Source organism: Acanthaster planci, linkage group LG07 (assembly GCF_054643075.1).
Source record: "Acanthaster planci isolate LZ-2023a linkage group LG07, COTS_SCS, whole genome shotgun sequence".
NCBI classification, from domain to species: domain Eukaryota; kingdom Metazoa; phylum Echinodermata; class Asteroidea; order Valvatida; family Acanthasteridae; genus Acanthaster; species Acanthaster planci.
The window spans coordinates 5882023-5899064 of record NC_141783.1 but is presented as its reverse complement, the minus strand read 5'-3'; the positions used below and the strand labels follow the sequence as shown (position 1 = coordinate 5899064).

At 41.3% G+C, this 17042-nt stretch overlaps 1 protein-coding gene across 8 annotated transcripts in view; it reads right to left on the bottom strand.

Moving 5' to 3' along the window:
* LOC110978545 (uncharacterized) overlaps positions 1-17042 on the bottom strand; it is a 91073-nt gene that overhangs the window by 18438 nt on the left and 55593 nt on the right. For all 8 annotated transcript variants that reach the window (XM_087138602.1, XM_087138594.1, XM_087138595.1 and 5 more), the window contains exons 29-43: positions 12300-12413; positions 11994-12107; positions 10962-11075; positions 10083-10196; positions 8978-9091; positions 8572-8685; positions 8224-8337; positions 7486-7599; positions 7040-7153; positions 6477-6683; positions 5722-5865; positions 4797-4925; positions 2300-2413; positions 811-921; positions 384-497 (exon numbers count right to left, since the gene is read on the bottom strand). In XM_087138602.1, coding sequence (XP_086994728.1) covers positions 384-497; positions 811-921; positions 2300-2413; positions 4797-4925; positions 5722-5865; positions 6477-6683; positions 7040-7153; positions 7486-7599; positions 8224-8337; positions 8572-8685; positions 8978-9091; positions 10083-10196; positions 10962-11075; positions 11994-12107; positions 12300-12413 — 1845 coding nt within the window. The remainder of the gene's footprint in view (positions 1-383; positions 498-810; positions 922-2299; positions 2414-4796; positions 4926-5721; positions 5866-6476; positions 6684-7039; positions 7154-7485; positions 7600-8223; positions 8338-8571; positions 8686-8977; positions 9092-10082; positions 10197-10961; positions 11076-11993; positions 12108-12299; positions 12414-17042) is intronic.

The window sequence follows — 17042 nt, the reverse complement described above, 5'->3', positions numbered from 1 at the left end:
GTAAGAGGATCACACTATACTTTGAGGGTAAGAGAAGAGTATGCAAGTAGAGCAGTGTCTGATAGCTGTGGCTGCGGCTAGAAATAACACACATGTACTAGAGCGACTACCTAGCACTGACTACTGATATTTGCCACAGATGGGTGTGCTGCTTCAGTTGATTCAGGTATTGTCTAAGTTTCACAGGTTATAAGCAATGGCTACAGCTAGTTCAATCACACATACCAATTGAAGCCACTGGCTAGTGGTTGCAACCATTTCCCATACATGTGTGTTATCTTTGCCTACAGCTGCTTGATTCAGACATGGGCTGACAAGATTATGACAGGGTACAGGAACCAGACCAGGAGATATCGCGTGGAAACTTCACACGCTCTACTTACCTCTAAATTGGCAACGGTCCCCAAAGAAAGTGGACGGGTCACATTGACAGGTGTAGCCAGAGGAATCTTCTATGCAAGGTTGATCATTGTAGCAAGGATTGCTAGCACATGGTCCTGCAAATCAAGAACATTTTCACTCCTAAAATCAAAACCATGTACTACTAGTTTTTCTTTTATTCTTAAAAGGCCTACATATAGACCACTACATATCGTTACTTTTGTCTATGTGCCATGCTCTCAGTCTTTGTAAGTTTTAGAGAAGATGACACAAATAGCTGATCAAACTTTGCTTGGGTAGCAGACTAAAAAAATTGCTTGTAAACATGTAATCAGAAAAAAAACAATTATCCCATTGAAAAAATAACCAAAAGCCAGCAGGCCTATTTGTGTACAAAAGCTAGAGGTCAGGAAAGATTATTGAACTCACGGTCAAGACACTGAGCACCAATGTAGGGCGATAGGCAAAGACATACAAAGCCATTTGATGTGACTTGGCAGGTACCTCCATTCTTACATGGGTTACTACTACAAGCTGTCCCTATTGGTGAAAACAAATAAATAGACATGAGGATTCAAGATATTGAGTGTATTTGCAAGCTTGTCATTGCTCACACAGTAAGGCTGGAGCATTAACATGTTTAAACAAACCCAAACTTTAAAACTGTTTAAAAAGTTTGCTTTTTTTTAAAGGGACCCATTTTCACACTATGTATATGAGATCTGGCATTCTTCTTTATTTCAATGACGTCTGTAAAGTGTTTGTTAGAATTCCAGGGCATAAAGAGCATTTAAGTGTTCAGTAACATCACCAGAATATATCATCTGGTGATTATGTAACAACAGTTTGGAAGGAAATGCTAGATTTAAGGAATGATTCCTTCATAAGAGGGGACACATTGAGTCATGAACCATAAACGTGGCAAGCGCAACAAGCTCATGTAGCTCTTTGGCCTTTAACTTTGCAATAAGATTTGTCCCTATTTAAACAATACATCACCATCTGTAAAACCAAAAATATGTGACTGAATACATTTACTCCATCTCAGAGGAAAAAGCCTTTCCAGAGAGTGATGGATAGCTCTACAGTTCCAATGGACACAATATACATGTGTCTCTTGAGATTCCCAAAGTAGCTATTTGGGTTAAGCCTCAGCTAGGTCACAGGTCTTTGAAGATGCCCCTAATATGTGGAAGATTTGTTGCTGGCATTCTATGATGATTAACTCTTTACCAAATTAACCCTAACACTCCTCAGTCCTCCAACAGGTGAAGGATTGAGGAGGGTTAGGGTTAATGGTTCAATTCTGTGCATTTATACACATCTGACCAACAATGTGCACTGTTGTATGTAAATAACAGTTAGGTGGTGGTGACCTTTAAGTGTTGGCTTAATGTTTTATAGTAAATTGAAGTTTTGCTGAATATTTATAAAATTAATAATAAATCCCCATCCTGATCAAATCACTACTTAGGCATAACCACAAAATCCTAAAGTATTTGCTGGCCATAATGAAAGTATAACACACAGAAAAAGACCCTGTAGTTGTTTTCACAACTATGTGTTAATTATGCAATTGGGAACTTTGAGAAAGCACATGTGATCCAATTTAACAAAATGAGTGACAAGTCACTGGAACCACACTTTTCCTCCACATGATGCTTTAGTTTTATAGGAGTACCAAACTGATAATCAAATCAAACAACTGGAAAATGGCCTTTGGACTCATTTTGTGGGATGTTGTCTCATATCTGCCAAGTATAAAAGAATTTACTTGGCAACATAGTAGTTACATGTGCCAGCAAATACGGCCTATGATACACAATGCTTTGACTGGTACACTGTGAAGCTTTTAGCATATGTTTTGTGCAATATCTCCTGATTAGCAGCTCAATTTGTTTGGTTTCATGTCACTTACTGGGTTCCTCGCACATTGTTCCTGCGTAGTTGCTAGGGCACAGGCACACAAAGCCCAAATTATTTGCAAGACAGGTGCCACCATTGCGACAGGGGTTAGACCCACAAATGGAGGCTGTGGAATACAATAAAAATGGTATTCAAATCCCACGTATTTCAAATAACATAACCTGTTTTCTTATTCTTATTGGAACTCCCAAACCAAAGGCATTTGAAACTTGGACCATTCAGAATTCTAATTTCAGATTATGCCTAATATTGGCTCATTGCAGGAATGAGTGAGGGCACTTTGTTCCCTAGTAATGATTTTCTTTGGGCTGATATGACCAGCACAGTGAAAATCTATTCAGCCAAAATATCCATTTCTTTATTCAAATTCATTTCACCAAATTTTAACCCTGTCCACTGAACCTCTGCATGAACCCCCCCCCCATGTTAACCATGCTTTCACATGATCCACAGACTGTTTGGCCAAGAGTTGATGTCAATCCCTAGTTTTAACCAAAAAAAATTGACATTTATTAAACTGAGACACTTTTCACAGTTTAGGCAGCATTTGCACTGTGCTGGTTGATGCATATCTTTTTTATTTAATACTTGTTTACAAAGGAAGGTCTTTTGACTATGTCAAGTCACGTCATTGTTCTAACAATTATGGAGGCAGGAATCAGGCAGAGGGCCCAGCGAAGACGTTGTTCCCTGCTGAGTGGGTGTTAGAATATCCAGTGTCACCTTTATTTCAGAAAAGTTTTGTCCAATAGTGCAGACTGCAATATGCTGCAGCCCAATCTTTGTTTGATACAGTGCCTATTCCAATTATTCATTCCTTACCACAGCATGCAATAGTGTATGTGTTCCTATATAGCAGCACCTCAAAAGCCATTGTGTGAAGATGCTTATTTTGGGTCCTTCCAACCCTGCTGTTCAGGTGTTTGGACAAAGGTTTCTAGGGACTTGTTCTGCCTACAGTGATAGACCATTGGAGTGACTGAGTTTGTATACACATTCAAATCGTGGACCTATAACAATAGGGGACAATAGGGTCCACGGTTGCCGAAGAGTCCACGGTTGGAAAACATGTACAAAACATACGGGTGGTGTTCTAAAAAAGTTAAAGTACAAACAAAAGAGGAACAATAGGGGGTCCCCAGTTGCAGGCAAATACCCACTTACATGGGTGTGTGTGGGTTCTTGATTGGAAGAGTGAGGAAATTGAATCAGACCAGATTTGATCAAGCAGAGAGCAGACCTGTTTCCAAGATTGTGACCAGGTTTGATTAAGCAGAGAGTAGTGTGTATGATTGTATGAACTGTTAGTCAACAGGCATAGTAACAGCTATAGCAAGTAGTTCGACAATTTTTGTGTGTGAAAAGAGCCTATTTGAGGCAGAGAAACTTGAACAGCATATCCAGGGCCCTAGTGAGCAGTTTTAATCTCTTGGCACACCAAGGAGATTTGCACCCCTCTATAGAACCACACAATGGTATTTCATTTAATCATTTACTCAACAGACCATCATTTGCATGTATTACAAAAAGGGTTGCTCTGATATAAAAAACAACATAGCATCAATTTTTGAAGAAAACTGAGTTTAGTACATTTTTGTAGATTTTGTAGATTTAGTGCCATCCAAACTACATGTATAATTGAAGATTAGACTGATATCTACAGATTGAATTAATGCTTGAAGGTTAAACTTAAGCTTAAAACTAGCCTTAAGTTGGAAAGAATTAGTAAATTTTATTGTTTGAATTAACAAGAAGATTATGGATAGAACAACTGATATTCCGGATATATTCTGTAAAATGGGAAAATTTGATAATCGATTCTTGTTACTGAAGTTACAGATATTCTAGCGTAAGAAATACTTCAATATTTTGTGAATAGATGGCTGTCCAATGAAGGAGAAGAAAACAGATGTAGCAGTCAGTTAGGGGTACTGGAGCTGTGCAGCTGTTGGACACCCAACCTAGAAGGTGGTGCTTCAAATAATCAAATGGCAACTGATTGTACTTCAGGCTTCTATATCCTCAATACACCCACTCTTCCTAGTTATAAAAACCCCTTGCGTTAAAATTTTGTAAATTTTTAACTTCAGAGAGAGTGAATTCAGCAACTAAATGCATCCTTAATAGTTGGAGAGGGAAGGAACAACATGTGTGTAATTTAAAGGCAAATTCAATTGGATAAAAGAAAATACTGGTCTTGTAGAAGTTGTAAATAACTGGAAATAGAACAGTTACTGGAGCAAGTCTAATTTTGACGACGGTGGTGGTGGTGGTGGTGGTGGTGGTGGTGGTGGTGGTGGTGGTGGTGGTGGTGGGGGTGGTGGTGGTGGTGGTGGTGGTGGTGGTGGTGGTGGGAAAATGAGTATAGTTGGACACATTTGGACACAAGTTTAGTAAAGCATCTAACACTGGGGTACTTGTGTACGTATCCCATGGTAACACTCAGTCACATCTGCGACAATTAGAAACTGGGACAACACTGTACTCACAGGAATCTGTTTCACACTGGAGTCCAATGAATGGTGAGGCACACACACATCGGTAAGTGTTGTCATCTTGGGCTACACAGGTACCTCCATTAAGGCAGGGATTGGATCGGCACGGGAACTGAGTACCAGCTGGGCAACAGAACAAGAATAGGAACAGCTTATGTGCTACATAGATGATTGATAAATGCTATACTTCAGTATATTGGCCACATGAAGTGGTCACCTCCATGGATGTATGTGCACCAAACAAATTGAAAAAGTGTGTGTCACTGTTGTCATGATTATACATTGCCAGGTTGAGTTTACATGCTCTCCACCTCATGTCATGCAAATTGCATGTTGCACGTTTATGTGTTTATGTAGCAGTGAAATAGAAACTTTTGCTCAAGATGGCACCACAGTTTTGGTTGTACATATAATTATTTCCACTGGAAAGCCAAACAGACCTGAACACCCAACAAAAGCTGAAAATAAGGGTAAATGAGACACAAGCAGAGATGCCAACATAGCAACTGGAAAAAGTGGAATTTACCACGAGCCACGCACCTCTGGCCAAAAAAATCATTTATATACATGTACCTAAACGTAGCATACATATGTACACATACCTGTTAATGACAAAAATTCAACATGTTTTCCGTTTTACTGTGCTTGTCAATGACATAGGCTCCACCGTGAGCAATGGTTAATGTCGCACTGATACGTTGCAAAATGCAAATTTTTCATCGCGACCTGATTTCACGATGAAGTCCCACTTTTTGCTGTACTCCTCCTAAAATTTATGGTGGAATTTCTCCATCATTTTTAGGAAACTAACTTTTTTTGGCACATAAATGTTGAATAACAGTAGGAATACAAAAATTACTTCTGGGTAACATATTCCACTACATGGATCTCTTCATGCAGGTCTCCGTAATGTACTCACTGTAACAGGTGTCTTGGATATCAACACGGAATCCACGCTGTTCCTTAGCATTGTCAGAGACAAATGTCATCCAGAATAAATTGCCTGCCGTCGTGAAAATGTTTGGTAGTCCCTCCCCAGAAAATGTGTCAAATGTGCCTACACCTGATGATTTAAAAAAAGATTCAAACAGATTTAGGTAGCATATTACATGGTCACAATCTGCCTTCTGAAATAGGCAAGATATGTCAGCCAACTTTCAAAATACAGTCAAAGGCTAAACTTTTCCAAATGTGTGATACAACATTCCTACAACACTTTTTGTCACAACCTCATCTCACATAAGTTTCCACTCCAAGACACTGCCCAGGAGGGACACATGCTTCAACTGTTGTGTACAATGGTCAAGTTTAATTTCAACACAGGGTCTGCCTCCACAGACATTCTGGATCATTGTGTATGAGCAAAAAGCACATATGCAAGTTCATTACCAGAAAGGGAAGCTGACAGTTAAAAACTTAGACAACTACATTTGTAAGCAGAAAGGGATGGGTTCAAAATCTAACTATACTATTAAACTCTTTGAAACCTTTGTCACTAGATCCTGGAAAGCATCAACACAACATCCTGCATGAAACAGTAGCAAAAAACAAATAGAAAACTTAAAATGCCAGACACAATTTCTGTCACAAAGTCAGTCCATGGCACTGTGGTTGGCAAACCTTTAACTAGATTCCCATTCTTATTTTGCTGGTGAAGCAAGGGATGGGCCCTACCTGCTGATGCCCCATTGCCTACTCGGACAACGTCGTAATCCAACTCGGTGGAGAAATCAAGGAAGATAACTCGCATAGGGTTTCCAGTAACTGTCTGGAAGCGCCAGGCACAGCTCTGGTTGGGACCATAATTGCCCGGATAGTTGGGGGAGTTCAATGTCTCGTGACCACACTGACTCAACTGGAAAATCACATTGCAGCCAATGGCTGGTGCATGGTATCAGAAGAAAAGGGGAAAAAATTAGTTACGCATCATGATAAAGAAAACAATTGGTTTAGGTTCATGACAAAATTAAATGCAGCAGAGTGTACAACCTGAAACGTTAATAAATATGGAAAGTGGGTATCCTTATAACAAACCTCCAAACTACCTTAAACAAACAGAAGTGTACAAGCTACACTGGGAACGGGTGGTGGTAACTCGCAGCAAACAACACGAAGATTCTATGAGAAGTAAGTTGGAATCTGAGGAATCAGATATAAACTAAGTCTAATGAACAAACCCAGCTACCAACTTAGATTTTACAGTATATACAACAGATAATTCTAAGAGGGTGACTTACGGATTTCACAGTGGGCACCGACGTACTCATCTGTACATTGGCAGGTGTAGGAGTTGATGCCATCCACACATTGACCACCGTTTTGGCACGGATTGGACAGACATTCCAAAATATCTAAAGCAATTTCATAAGTATCACAATAATGTTTAAACCAGTGTCTGTGCACTTTGTCAAAGGGGAAGAAAAGACAGGTGCAAAGACTCTGGTACTAAGACAGAGCAGTTTGTGTCCATTCCATTGACATGACGCAGGACCCTCCAAGTGCAGATTTGTGTCTGGCACAATCCAAGATTGAAATATTATGCTATTTATGTAAGGGTTCAACTTATGGCCTCACACCTGAGCTGAAGTTTTTATCTAGTTTGGGACTCACAATGACTTGAAAAGTCTTCTAGGGCTCTGACAAGGAATTAGCTACAAATTTTGCAAATTCGTTTGACACTTACCGGAGGCACAAGTTATGCCCATGTAACCTGCCTGGCAGTGACAGACGAAAGCATTCACTCGGTTCTCACAACCACCACCATTTTGGCAAGGGTTACTGGCACATTCATTGATGTCTGGTGAACAGGGGGAAAAAAAGGACAACATTAGTAGTTGCGTATAGCTGACCAACTGACTGACTAACTGACAGGCTGACCGACAAATCAACTTTGAGATATGCAGAAAACTTATGCTTGAATGTCACTGTCGCATGGTCTTAAGTGCCAACCCTAGGACGATGCAGGTAATTCTACTGACTGTAGTTTTGACTCAATGGCCTGTGCTAATTATGGCATTTATGTCCTTAGGTAAGGTACTCTGTCACAATTTATTCTCTCCATCCTGGAATATAAGTTTTGAGGGGGCAGAGGTGATTCCTGTTTTTGACAATGTGCTTGAATTAGAAGTGACCTGCATACTCCCCAAGGACCTTGGCAATGTTTGGGCCCAATGAGCAAGGGAAGCAATAATGTAGAGCATTGCATCTAAACAGCAATACACAACATCATCACAAACACTGCTGCTTAAGATTCTACATAATGGTCCTATCATTTCAGGCACTTTTCAAATCATCACACTTGAAAATACTTCCACTTTCAAAAGAATGGTGAAGGACATAACAGCAAACTGAATTGAACACATACCTCAACCATTCAGTGATAATAGCTTGCATTCAAATGTGAAACAGTAAAAGCTCTTACCTGACCCACAGCGTGGTCCAGTGTAGCCAGCATTGCATAAACATCGGTATGAGTTGACCAAGTCCACACACACACCATTGTTCAAGCATGGGTTGGAACCGCATTCGTTGACCTCTGTAATTGAAGAAACATAAAGCCAAATATGTAAAGGATAGCTGATTCAGTGGGGACCAGGTTTCATTGAACTACTGTGCAGAGGCAATAGCTTGGCAAATATCAGCAGAGAACAGGTCACATGCAATAGACACCACACAGCACTTTTGGCCAGTGAAATGCAAAGCTTTTCTATAGACAGACTATAGTAATAACAAAAGTTCAGTTTTATTTTTTTGTATGGCAAACACTTACGTGTCAGACAGGTGGGTCCTTGGAAGCCTGAGGCACAGACACAAATGAAGCTGTTGACAAGGTTAGTACAAGTGCCTCCATTCCTGCAGGGGTTACTGGCACACTCATCAATGTCTGCACAAGCAGAGAAATGAACAGATTTGAGCATAAATTACACAAACCACAAACTATTTCATTCTTACAAGCGATTCTGTGTACCTGCATCCAATTGTACATGCCATGCCAGATGGACTCTTCTTACCATGTGCAATGAAAAAACACCAGACATTCTAAATATTGCAAAAAACACACATGTACATGTACATGTATGTGACTGCATGCACAAACAAAACGTGATCATTAAATGATTTTTAAATGATCATTATGATTTAGATGTGTTTTTCCTTACTTTAAGTTCAGTATTTACCTTGTTGGCAATTCACTCCTGCATAGCCTGGTAGACATTGACAGGTGTAGGCATTGGTCTGGTCTATGCAAACTGCATTATTCTGACAGGGGTTGCCTGTACAATCATCAATATCTGCATACCAGAATATAGTCAGGATCCTTATGTTATTATTTTATTCAATTGAACAGTTCACAGAAAGAAAAAAATGGAAAATTTAGTTGGAGGTACTGTCAAAGCCAAGTGCTAATGAGGACATGTTCAAAGTATACCGTCTGAATCTCTTCAAGACATTGAAGAGGCCCAATGATAGATAAGAAACATGATCCATGCAATCTTTTCAGCAAATATTTGAACCACCTTTCTCAAGAGTCTTGCAAGCAGTGTTCTTGAGTTGCTGATTACAAATGCCCAAGTGTACGTGAACTACGGCTGGGTCACTATGTTAACATTCTGAATGAGAAGATGGAATGCTCTTAAAATTGTGTTGATCCCAAAACAGCCATGTATTGGTAAAGGTAAATTCTCTCTATGACCATGCCTACAAGCCCACATTTATATTTTTATGATTGTACCTAATATTATACAAAGAAATTCATTCAGCTGCAATATGGGCCTAAGTTCATAGTTCAAATCTTTTATTTTTATCAACATATAGATGGACAGATAGAATTACTCAACATTTAAATTGTGTATGAATGGAGGTCTCCATAAGCAAAAGCTTGTCAAGTGGAGACCCCACAAGTCTGCCATCTTTGTTCTTGACATGTTCCATCCACTCCTGAGTATTAAAGTATTAATAAAAACCCTGTTCTCAAACAATGTTTGCATGTTGCTTCTCGGCATTCAAAACCCTGTTCCTGCTTTCATCGAAACAGTTTTAAATACATTCAAGCACAAATCTTCTAAGACAAAGATGTTTGTTCATGAGGAAGCTCTACACGTTGAGCATCTTCATGGTCTAAGACAAGCCTCAGAAATTCAGATTGTTTTTCTACTTGCAGTCTGGGGCATGTTTAGAGATAATGAATATTACTCATCAACAAATAAAGAGTGCAACTCCAGAAAGCGTCCATGAATGTGGTGATGTATCTTTGACATCTAAAAACTGCCATTCCTAACTTACTCTGTTCGCAGCGTGGTCCTGTGAACCCAGATAGACAATCGCAGGTGAAGAAGTTGAGGTTGTCTACACACCGGCCACCATTGGCACACGAATTGGGCTGACAATCATTGATATCTAGTGAGACAAGTTATACATTCAGCTGGGGCATTTCAAGTTGACGGATGCAATTAATCAGCTAAAAAACTTTCAAGTGACTTCTAAATCACAGAAGTTCAGCATTAAGCTCCTGTAAGACACTAAAAGCCTTTTTTCTTTTAATCCCTTTTAACAATGTGAGTATGGAAGCCTTCTGTTTTAATGCTGATTTGAAATTCATTCATTGAGATTCTTCTAGTGTTCTATCAACAGTGGAGCAAAGTACCACTCTCACTGGTGGAAAATTTCTCCTTGGTAAACAGTGACTCAACTTGGAATGGTGGGAATTTTCTATTAGGAAAAGCAGCAGGTGTAATTCAGAATACTTGCTCCTGTCACTGTGAACAGCAGAATTTGTGCACTTGTGAGTAAACCACTGAGAGCCGACACAGAAATTCTGCAATAACATTGTACAGCAAAAATCTGGGACAATGCTTAAACCCTAATTTATAAGCACAAACCAACACTGATCTGTGAATAAAGTTAACTATCAAAACATGTCGTTTGCTTTGTGGTTAGTGCTTTAAGATAAGAAGAATACCAGAACAACTAAATTGGATGTGAGTGTTCCCATCTGGAACTGTCTGCCCACAACAGGTGAGAATATTCAGCCATACTGCTTTTCTTTCTGAGAATGCAACTTGATCAAATAAATGTTTCTTGCCCAAATATGCCAAATGGGAATATTCCAACTTGTTGAGATATTCCACTATCCGATGTGAAGACAAGAAAAGTATTACTTACTGTTTTCACAGGTGACACCATTGTATCCCGAGCTGCATGTGCAGGAGAAACCATTCACAAGATCTGTGCACACACCGGAGTTTTGGCACGGATTACTAGCACACTCATCAACGTCTAGGATAAGGACAAAACAGAAGCTGTTTAAAACAAAAAGGCAAGGTAGACTGCATAGAAAGAGCAAACTAGTGGTTGCAGTTGGCAACTTGGGATCATATGGTTAGGGGATCAAATCAAGCTGCTGACTACATCTTGTGTCTCTGGGCAATCAAATGAAGCCATATTACGCATATTTGCTTCTCTTGCCTAGATGAATAAATGTGATGACATTGTACCATTCAGATTCAAGGCAAATTGTGATGACATTGTACCATTCAGATTCAAGGCAAACTGCGATGACATTGTACCATTCAGATTCAAGGCCAACTGTGATGGCATTGTACCATTCAGATTCAAGGCAAATTGTGATGACATTGTACCATTCAGATTCAAGGCAAACTGCGATGACATTGTACCATTCAGATTCAAGACCAACTGTGATGACATTGTACCATTCAGATTCAAGGCAAACTGTGATGACATTGTACCATTCAGATTCAAGGCAAACTGTGATGACATTGCACCATTCAGATTCAAGGCAAACTGTGATGACATTGCACCATTCAGATTCAAGGCAAACTGTGATGACATTGCACCATTCAGATTCAAGGCAAACTGTGATGACATTGCACCATTCAGATTCAAGGCAAACTGTGATGACATTGCACCATTCAGATTCAAGGCAATCTGTGATAACATTGTACCATTCAGATTCAAGGCAAATTGTGATGACATTGCACCATTCAGATTCAAGGCAAACTGTGCTGACATTGTTTACAAACTTTGACGATTTTGACAAAATAAATCTTTGGTACATGCACACGTTGTGTAAGAGGATAGATTTGAAATCTAAGAACAAATTGGAAGTGTTTGCCATTCTCAGTAATGTTTAGCTTTGAGGAAAAACTTGTTAAAGTTAAGAAGGAATAAGCCTACTTGTCTGGCACAGTGATCCCTCGTAACCATCCGGACAGAAACAAACCACGCCATTGGGTTCCGCACTACAGGTGGCACCATTCATGCAGGGCTGGCTGAAGCAAACATCAATTTCTGTGAAAATACAGAAAGACAAATCAATAAAACTTTGATAGCTTAATAGCATCATACATGGATTCCCTGCAACAATGATGCTGTCAGTGGAACAAATGCAAAATGAGCAATTGATGATGGACATCCAGGCTCAGGTATCTTCCTCTTACACAAAACACATTTCAGATGAAAGCAGCTCAAACTTTAACATACCCATGTTGCATGTGGCCCCATACCATCCTGCCTGACACAGGCAGGTGAAACCACTGGCTCTATCAAAGCAGGATCCACCATTCTTACAAGGCTGGCTGTTACACTCATCATAATCTGCAAATCAAACCAGAATAAAGAAACCCGGTGCAAAATGAGAGCTTAAGACAACAGAGTATAACTTGCTTGAATAGAATGAAAGAGGGGCGTATCTAGCTGTTTGCGTGAATCCAGGCATTTGCTAATTTATTCCTCTTTTTTGGTCATGTGAGAAAGTGCCTATGGCTTCACAATACACAAAGACTGCTAGTATGACACATGCTACATTCACATCAAAGATCTGAAACACATTATTACACAACTTCCAAGGTTCACAACATCATGCCAGAGAGTATTTTGTGCGATGTTGATGCGATACATGATAGCATGCTGGAGATGAAAAGTTCTACCTGAAAGGATAACATGTTCAAAGTATCACATAAGATTTCACAAAGATTTCTCCAAGACTGTAGAAACTTCTGAGTTTCATAGATTTAACATGCAAAATAGTAGGAATAACATCGGATGCTTTAATATTACAAAACTGTTCTCAGATTCCCATAAATGTCATAGAATTTGTTTTGCACCATGCAAGGGTACAATCTCTTTTGTGAGTCTGTATGGTTCTGAAAAGAACCGTGAGAAACTCAAACGTTTGCTCTGTCCGTCGTCAGGAGACTGAAGAGATACCGACAGACAGTGGGGCTTATAAGCAGATTGGGAGCACTGGAGTTAGACGGATCCTTCTGTGTAGTCAGGTGGAACGAGGATGCAGCTGGTGGATCCACCTGGGTACTGATGCATGTCAGTAGGTCATGGGCTATGGCGGGGGAAGGTTGCCTGGGTATAGGAGATCCATGGGTGGGGGGGGGCTAGGGTATAGAGGACCCATCAGACCGGGAGGTGAGCGGGGCTGCCAGATGTCGCTGATGGAGAAGCCGATGTCTTGAGGCACAGTAGGGTGTTTGGAGATTTCCAGGGCTTCTCTAATGCCTCTTGGGTACCACTGTTTAATGCTGGCGTTGAGGTGGGCTTCTTCCCAGTTGATGGTGTGGTCTTCGGTGTGGGAATGCTTGATGATGGCTGACTTCTCATAGTCCCCCTTCCTGCCATGGGCTTTGTGTTCTTTGATCCTGGTAGGGAGGTCCCTACCAGTCTCTCCGCTGTACACTTTGCCACACTGGCAGGGGATCTTGTACACACCTGGTCGGTGCTGTGGATCTTGCCTGTCCTTATGGGAAGTCAGCATCCCGTGGATCTTGAAGGGAGCTGTGTGGAACACCTTGATGTTGTGCTTGCTCAGGATACGCTGGATGTGGTGGGAGGAACATCCTAGGTAGGGGAGAGTGACAGAACTAGGGGCCTTATTTAGTTGGCTTTGGGTATAGGGGACCCTACGGCCGGGAGGGGGACTTGATCTTGGGTCTTGAGTCTTGATTTGCTTGGGCTGGTATCCGTTGCGTAGGAGTGCTGCGGAGATGTGGTGGGGTACCTTGTGTAGGTGCTCTTGGTAGCAGATGTAGGCTCAGCAGATGAGGGCTCTGTTGACCGATGACTTGATCTTGGGGTGGTGGAAGGAGGCACTGTTGAGGTAGCGGTCAGTGTGGGTGGGCTTGCGATAAACCCTCCTGGCAAGACTGCTATCCTCCCTTCTGGACACCTCAACATCAAGAAACAAAATGTTGCCATTCCGCTCTTGTTCCAGGGTGAAGTGGATGCTGCTGTGAAGCCCGTTGAGGTGGTCCAAAAAGAATTGAAGGTTGTCTTGCCTGTGCTCCCAGATGACGAAGGTGTCGTCCACATACCAGAGCCAGATCTTGGGGCGTTGGTCTGCTGTGGCGATGGTGGTCTGCTCGAACTCTTCCGTGAATATGTCAGCCAGAACCGGGGATACAGGGGATCCCATGGAAGTTCCAGCTGTTTGTTCATAGAAGTTGTCCTGCCATTGGAAGCTGGCAGAATCGATGCAGGTGGTGACGAGGTCTTGAAGCTGGCTGGGGGTGAGGTAGGTGTGGTCCTTGAGGCTGGTGTCGGCTTGAAGTCGGTCCCTCGCTATAGTGGTTGCGTCGGAGGTGGGAACGCAGGTGAAGAGTGACATGACTTCAAAGCTAACCATGATGTCGCCTGGCTGCAGGCGAAGGTCTTGGATGATGGACGAGAATTAATCTGAGTTCTTGGTGTGGTGCTGGGTGTTATCAACTAGAGGGCGAAGGATCTTGGCCAGGTGTCTTGCAGTGTTGTAGGTGGGCCCTCCTCTAGAAGCGACGATGGGGCATAGAGGGGTCTCCTTCTTGTGTATCTTGGGCTGGCCGAAGAATCTTGGGCAACTTGAGTTGGAGGGACATAACTGGTTGGTACAGCTGTTCTGTGATGTTCCCTGAGCGGTGGAGGGAGAGAAGCTTCTGTTGCAGCTTCCTCTCGATGGCTGCTTGCTGAAGTCTACGGGCGGACATGATGGTCTGGAGTTGGTCTTGTGTTGCGCTGATCTCTTCATCCAATGATGCCAGACTAGATCTGGTGGTCCTGATGCAAAGACGGAGTAGAGCGCTTGTCTTGTGGAGGATGGAGCTGGACTTGCGGCTGTGGATGGGATCCCTAAGGCAAAGTCCCGGAGGAATGGTGTTGGAATCTCTGCATCGTTTCAGGAAGGTCAGGTTGTTGATGCTCTTGGAACGCTTGATGGAATTTGGCTTGTAGTGCTTGACCTTGGTCATGGTGGGCTCCCCATAGAGCGACGACAGACGGGATTTCAAGCTATTCATGGTGACAGACAACTAAGGTGGAAAGCTTGCGGTAGCACCATGCAAGGGTACAATCTCTTTTGTGAGTCTGTATGGTTCTGAAAAGAGCCATCAGGAACTCAATGTTTCAGCAAAATCTGGCAGCCCCTGCTCACCTCCCAGTATGATGGGTCCTCAATACCCTAGGCCCCCCCCGCCCATGGATCTCCTATACCCAGGCAACCTTCCCCCGCCAAAGCCCATGACCAACTGACATGCATCAGTACCCAGGTGGATCCACCAGCTGCATCCTCGTTCCACCTGACTACACAGAAGGATCCGTCACACTCCAGTGCTCCCAGTCAGGTTATAAGCCCCACTCTCTGTCGGCATCTATTCAGTCTCCTGACGACGGACACAGCATACTGTTTGAAACGCTGAGTTCCACACGGTTCTTTTCAGAACCATACAGACTCACAAACGTTGTCTGTCACCATGAATAGCTTGAAATCCCATCTGAATTTGTTTTGATTAAATTCTTCTCGAAATCATAATAATCCACGATAAGATTCATGAGAATAAAGTTTGTGGGGCAAAGGGGATACAATGTCTCTTGGTATATATACAACTACAGCAATGTCAGTTGAAAGTCCAAATGGCCCCCTTTGATGGTGCAGGTGTTGGATTTTATTCAGAACAAATGCCATGGAACACTTGCTGCGTACAATTTATCTAGATACATGTACCTTTTGCCACTGAAGGAGACCATGGCATGTCCATGACTGTGTATTTCCACACCACTGTTTGTTTAGTTACTACAGTTTGGGTCATAGGTCAAAATATAACATTTTTAATCATTGTAGAAGTTTACACCATTAATTCCAGGAAAAAAATTTAACTTTCCGTGTTGCAGTACAAGCCACTTGCAAGTAGTGTAAACAGTGGAGACTAGTGTGTGTGTGTGGAACATACTGCATGAGGTGGCGAAGAATGCAATGAGCTGGTGTAGTGTGAATTTGGGACTCTCAAAATGCAGACTCATTGGGAGTACTGCGCAAACACAAGTAAAGATTGTGAATATTCAACCAATGCAAGAAAAAAGGGACTGGATTTCGTAGGAGTCTAAATTTTCTAAATTTCATGTGAAATCAGAAAAGAGTTTTATAAGCCAGCCAGTAGTCAATTAATTACCAAATATGTGAATTTTTTTAGTTCAAATATTCAGATTCCAAAATAAGTGAAAAAAGAAAGGAAAACATATCATTAAAAAAAATTCCCATTTTATAGACTTATTTCAGGGTGGTTCCAGATCCTTAAAGAAAGTTGATATGCCCATAAAACCTTTCTTTCAACTGGAAATCCTAAGGCATGAGGTCTGAAGTGAAATATGATTGCATCAGAGAGAATCAAGAATTAGGAAGTAAGCAGCCTCTTGGCAACCACAAATTGGGGTATGGGAGACAGCTTTTAGTAGGGAAATATTTTCTCATACTTAAAATAATTTTGATCACGAACTTGTAAATTGTTACTAATTTAAAAACTGTTTACAAAAAAATGATGATGCACTCAATAAAGTCACACAAGGAAAGCTCCACTGATCCCAAGCAATGGTGCTTTAAGAAAGACCAAAAATAAGGGGATTTTTTTTAAGTGGAAAACTGGGAGGATAAACTCAACCATACTCTGAGTCATTTAGCTTCATGTTTGCAGGTCTAGAGTAATTGATTCTGGCCTAAAAAATAGAAGTCAAATTGTGAAAATGAAAGAAAATTTTCCTTGAGTCACTGCTTCGTATGGTTACACTGGTGGCCTCTGCTAAATTGGGACTAGAGTAGATAGGGCTAGAACCATTCTATGGCACTGGAGTATTGATGCGGAAACATGGCGTGACGTAGGTCAAGAAGCATTATTGGAAACCATCAAACCTAGTAAAATATTTAATTAAGATTTCTAGGAGTATCTACATATTTTATGTTTTGATGATTTC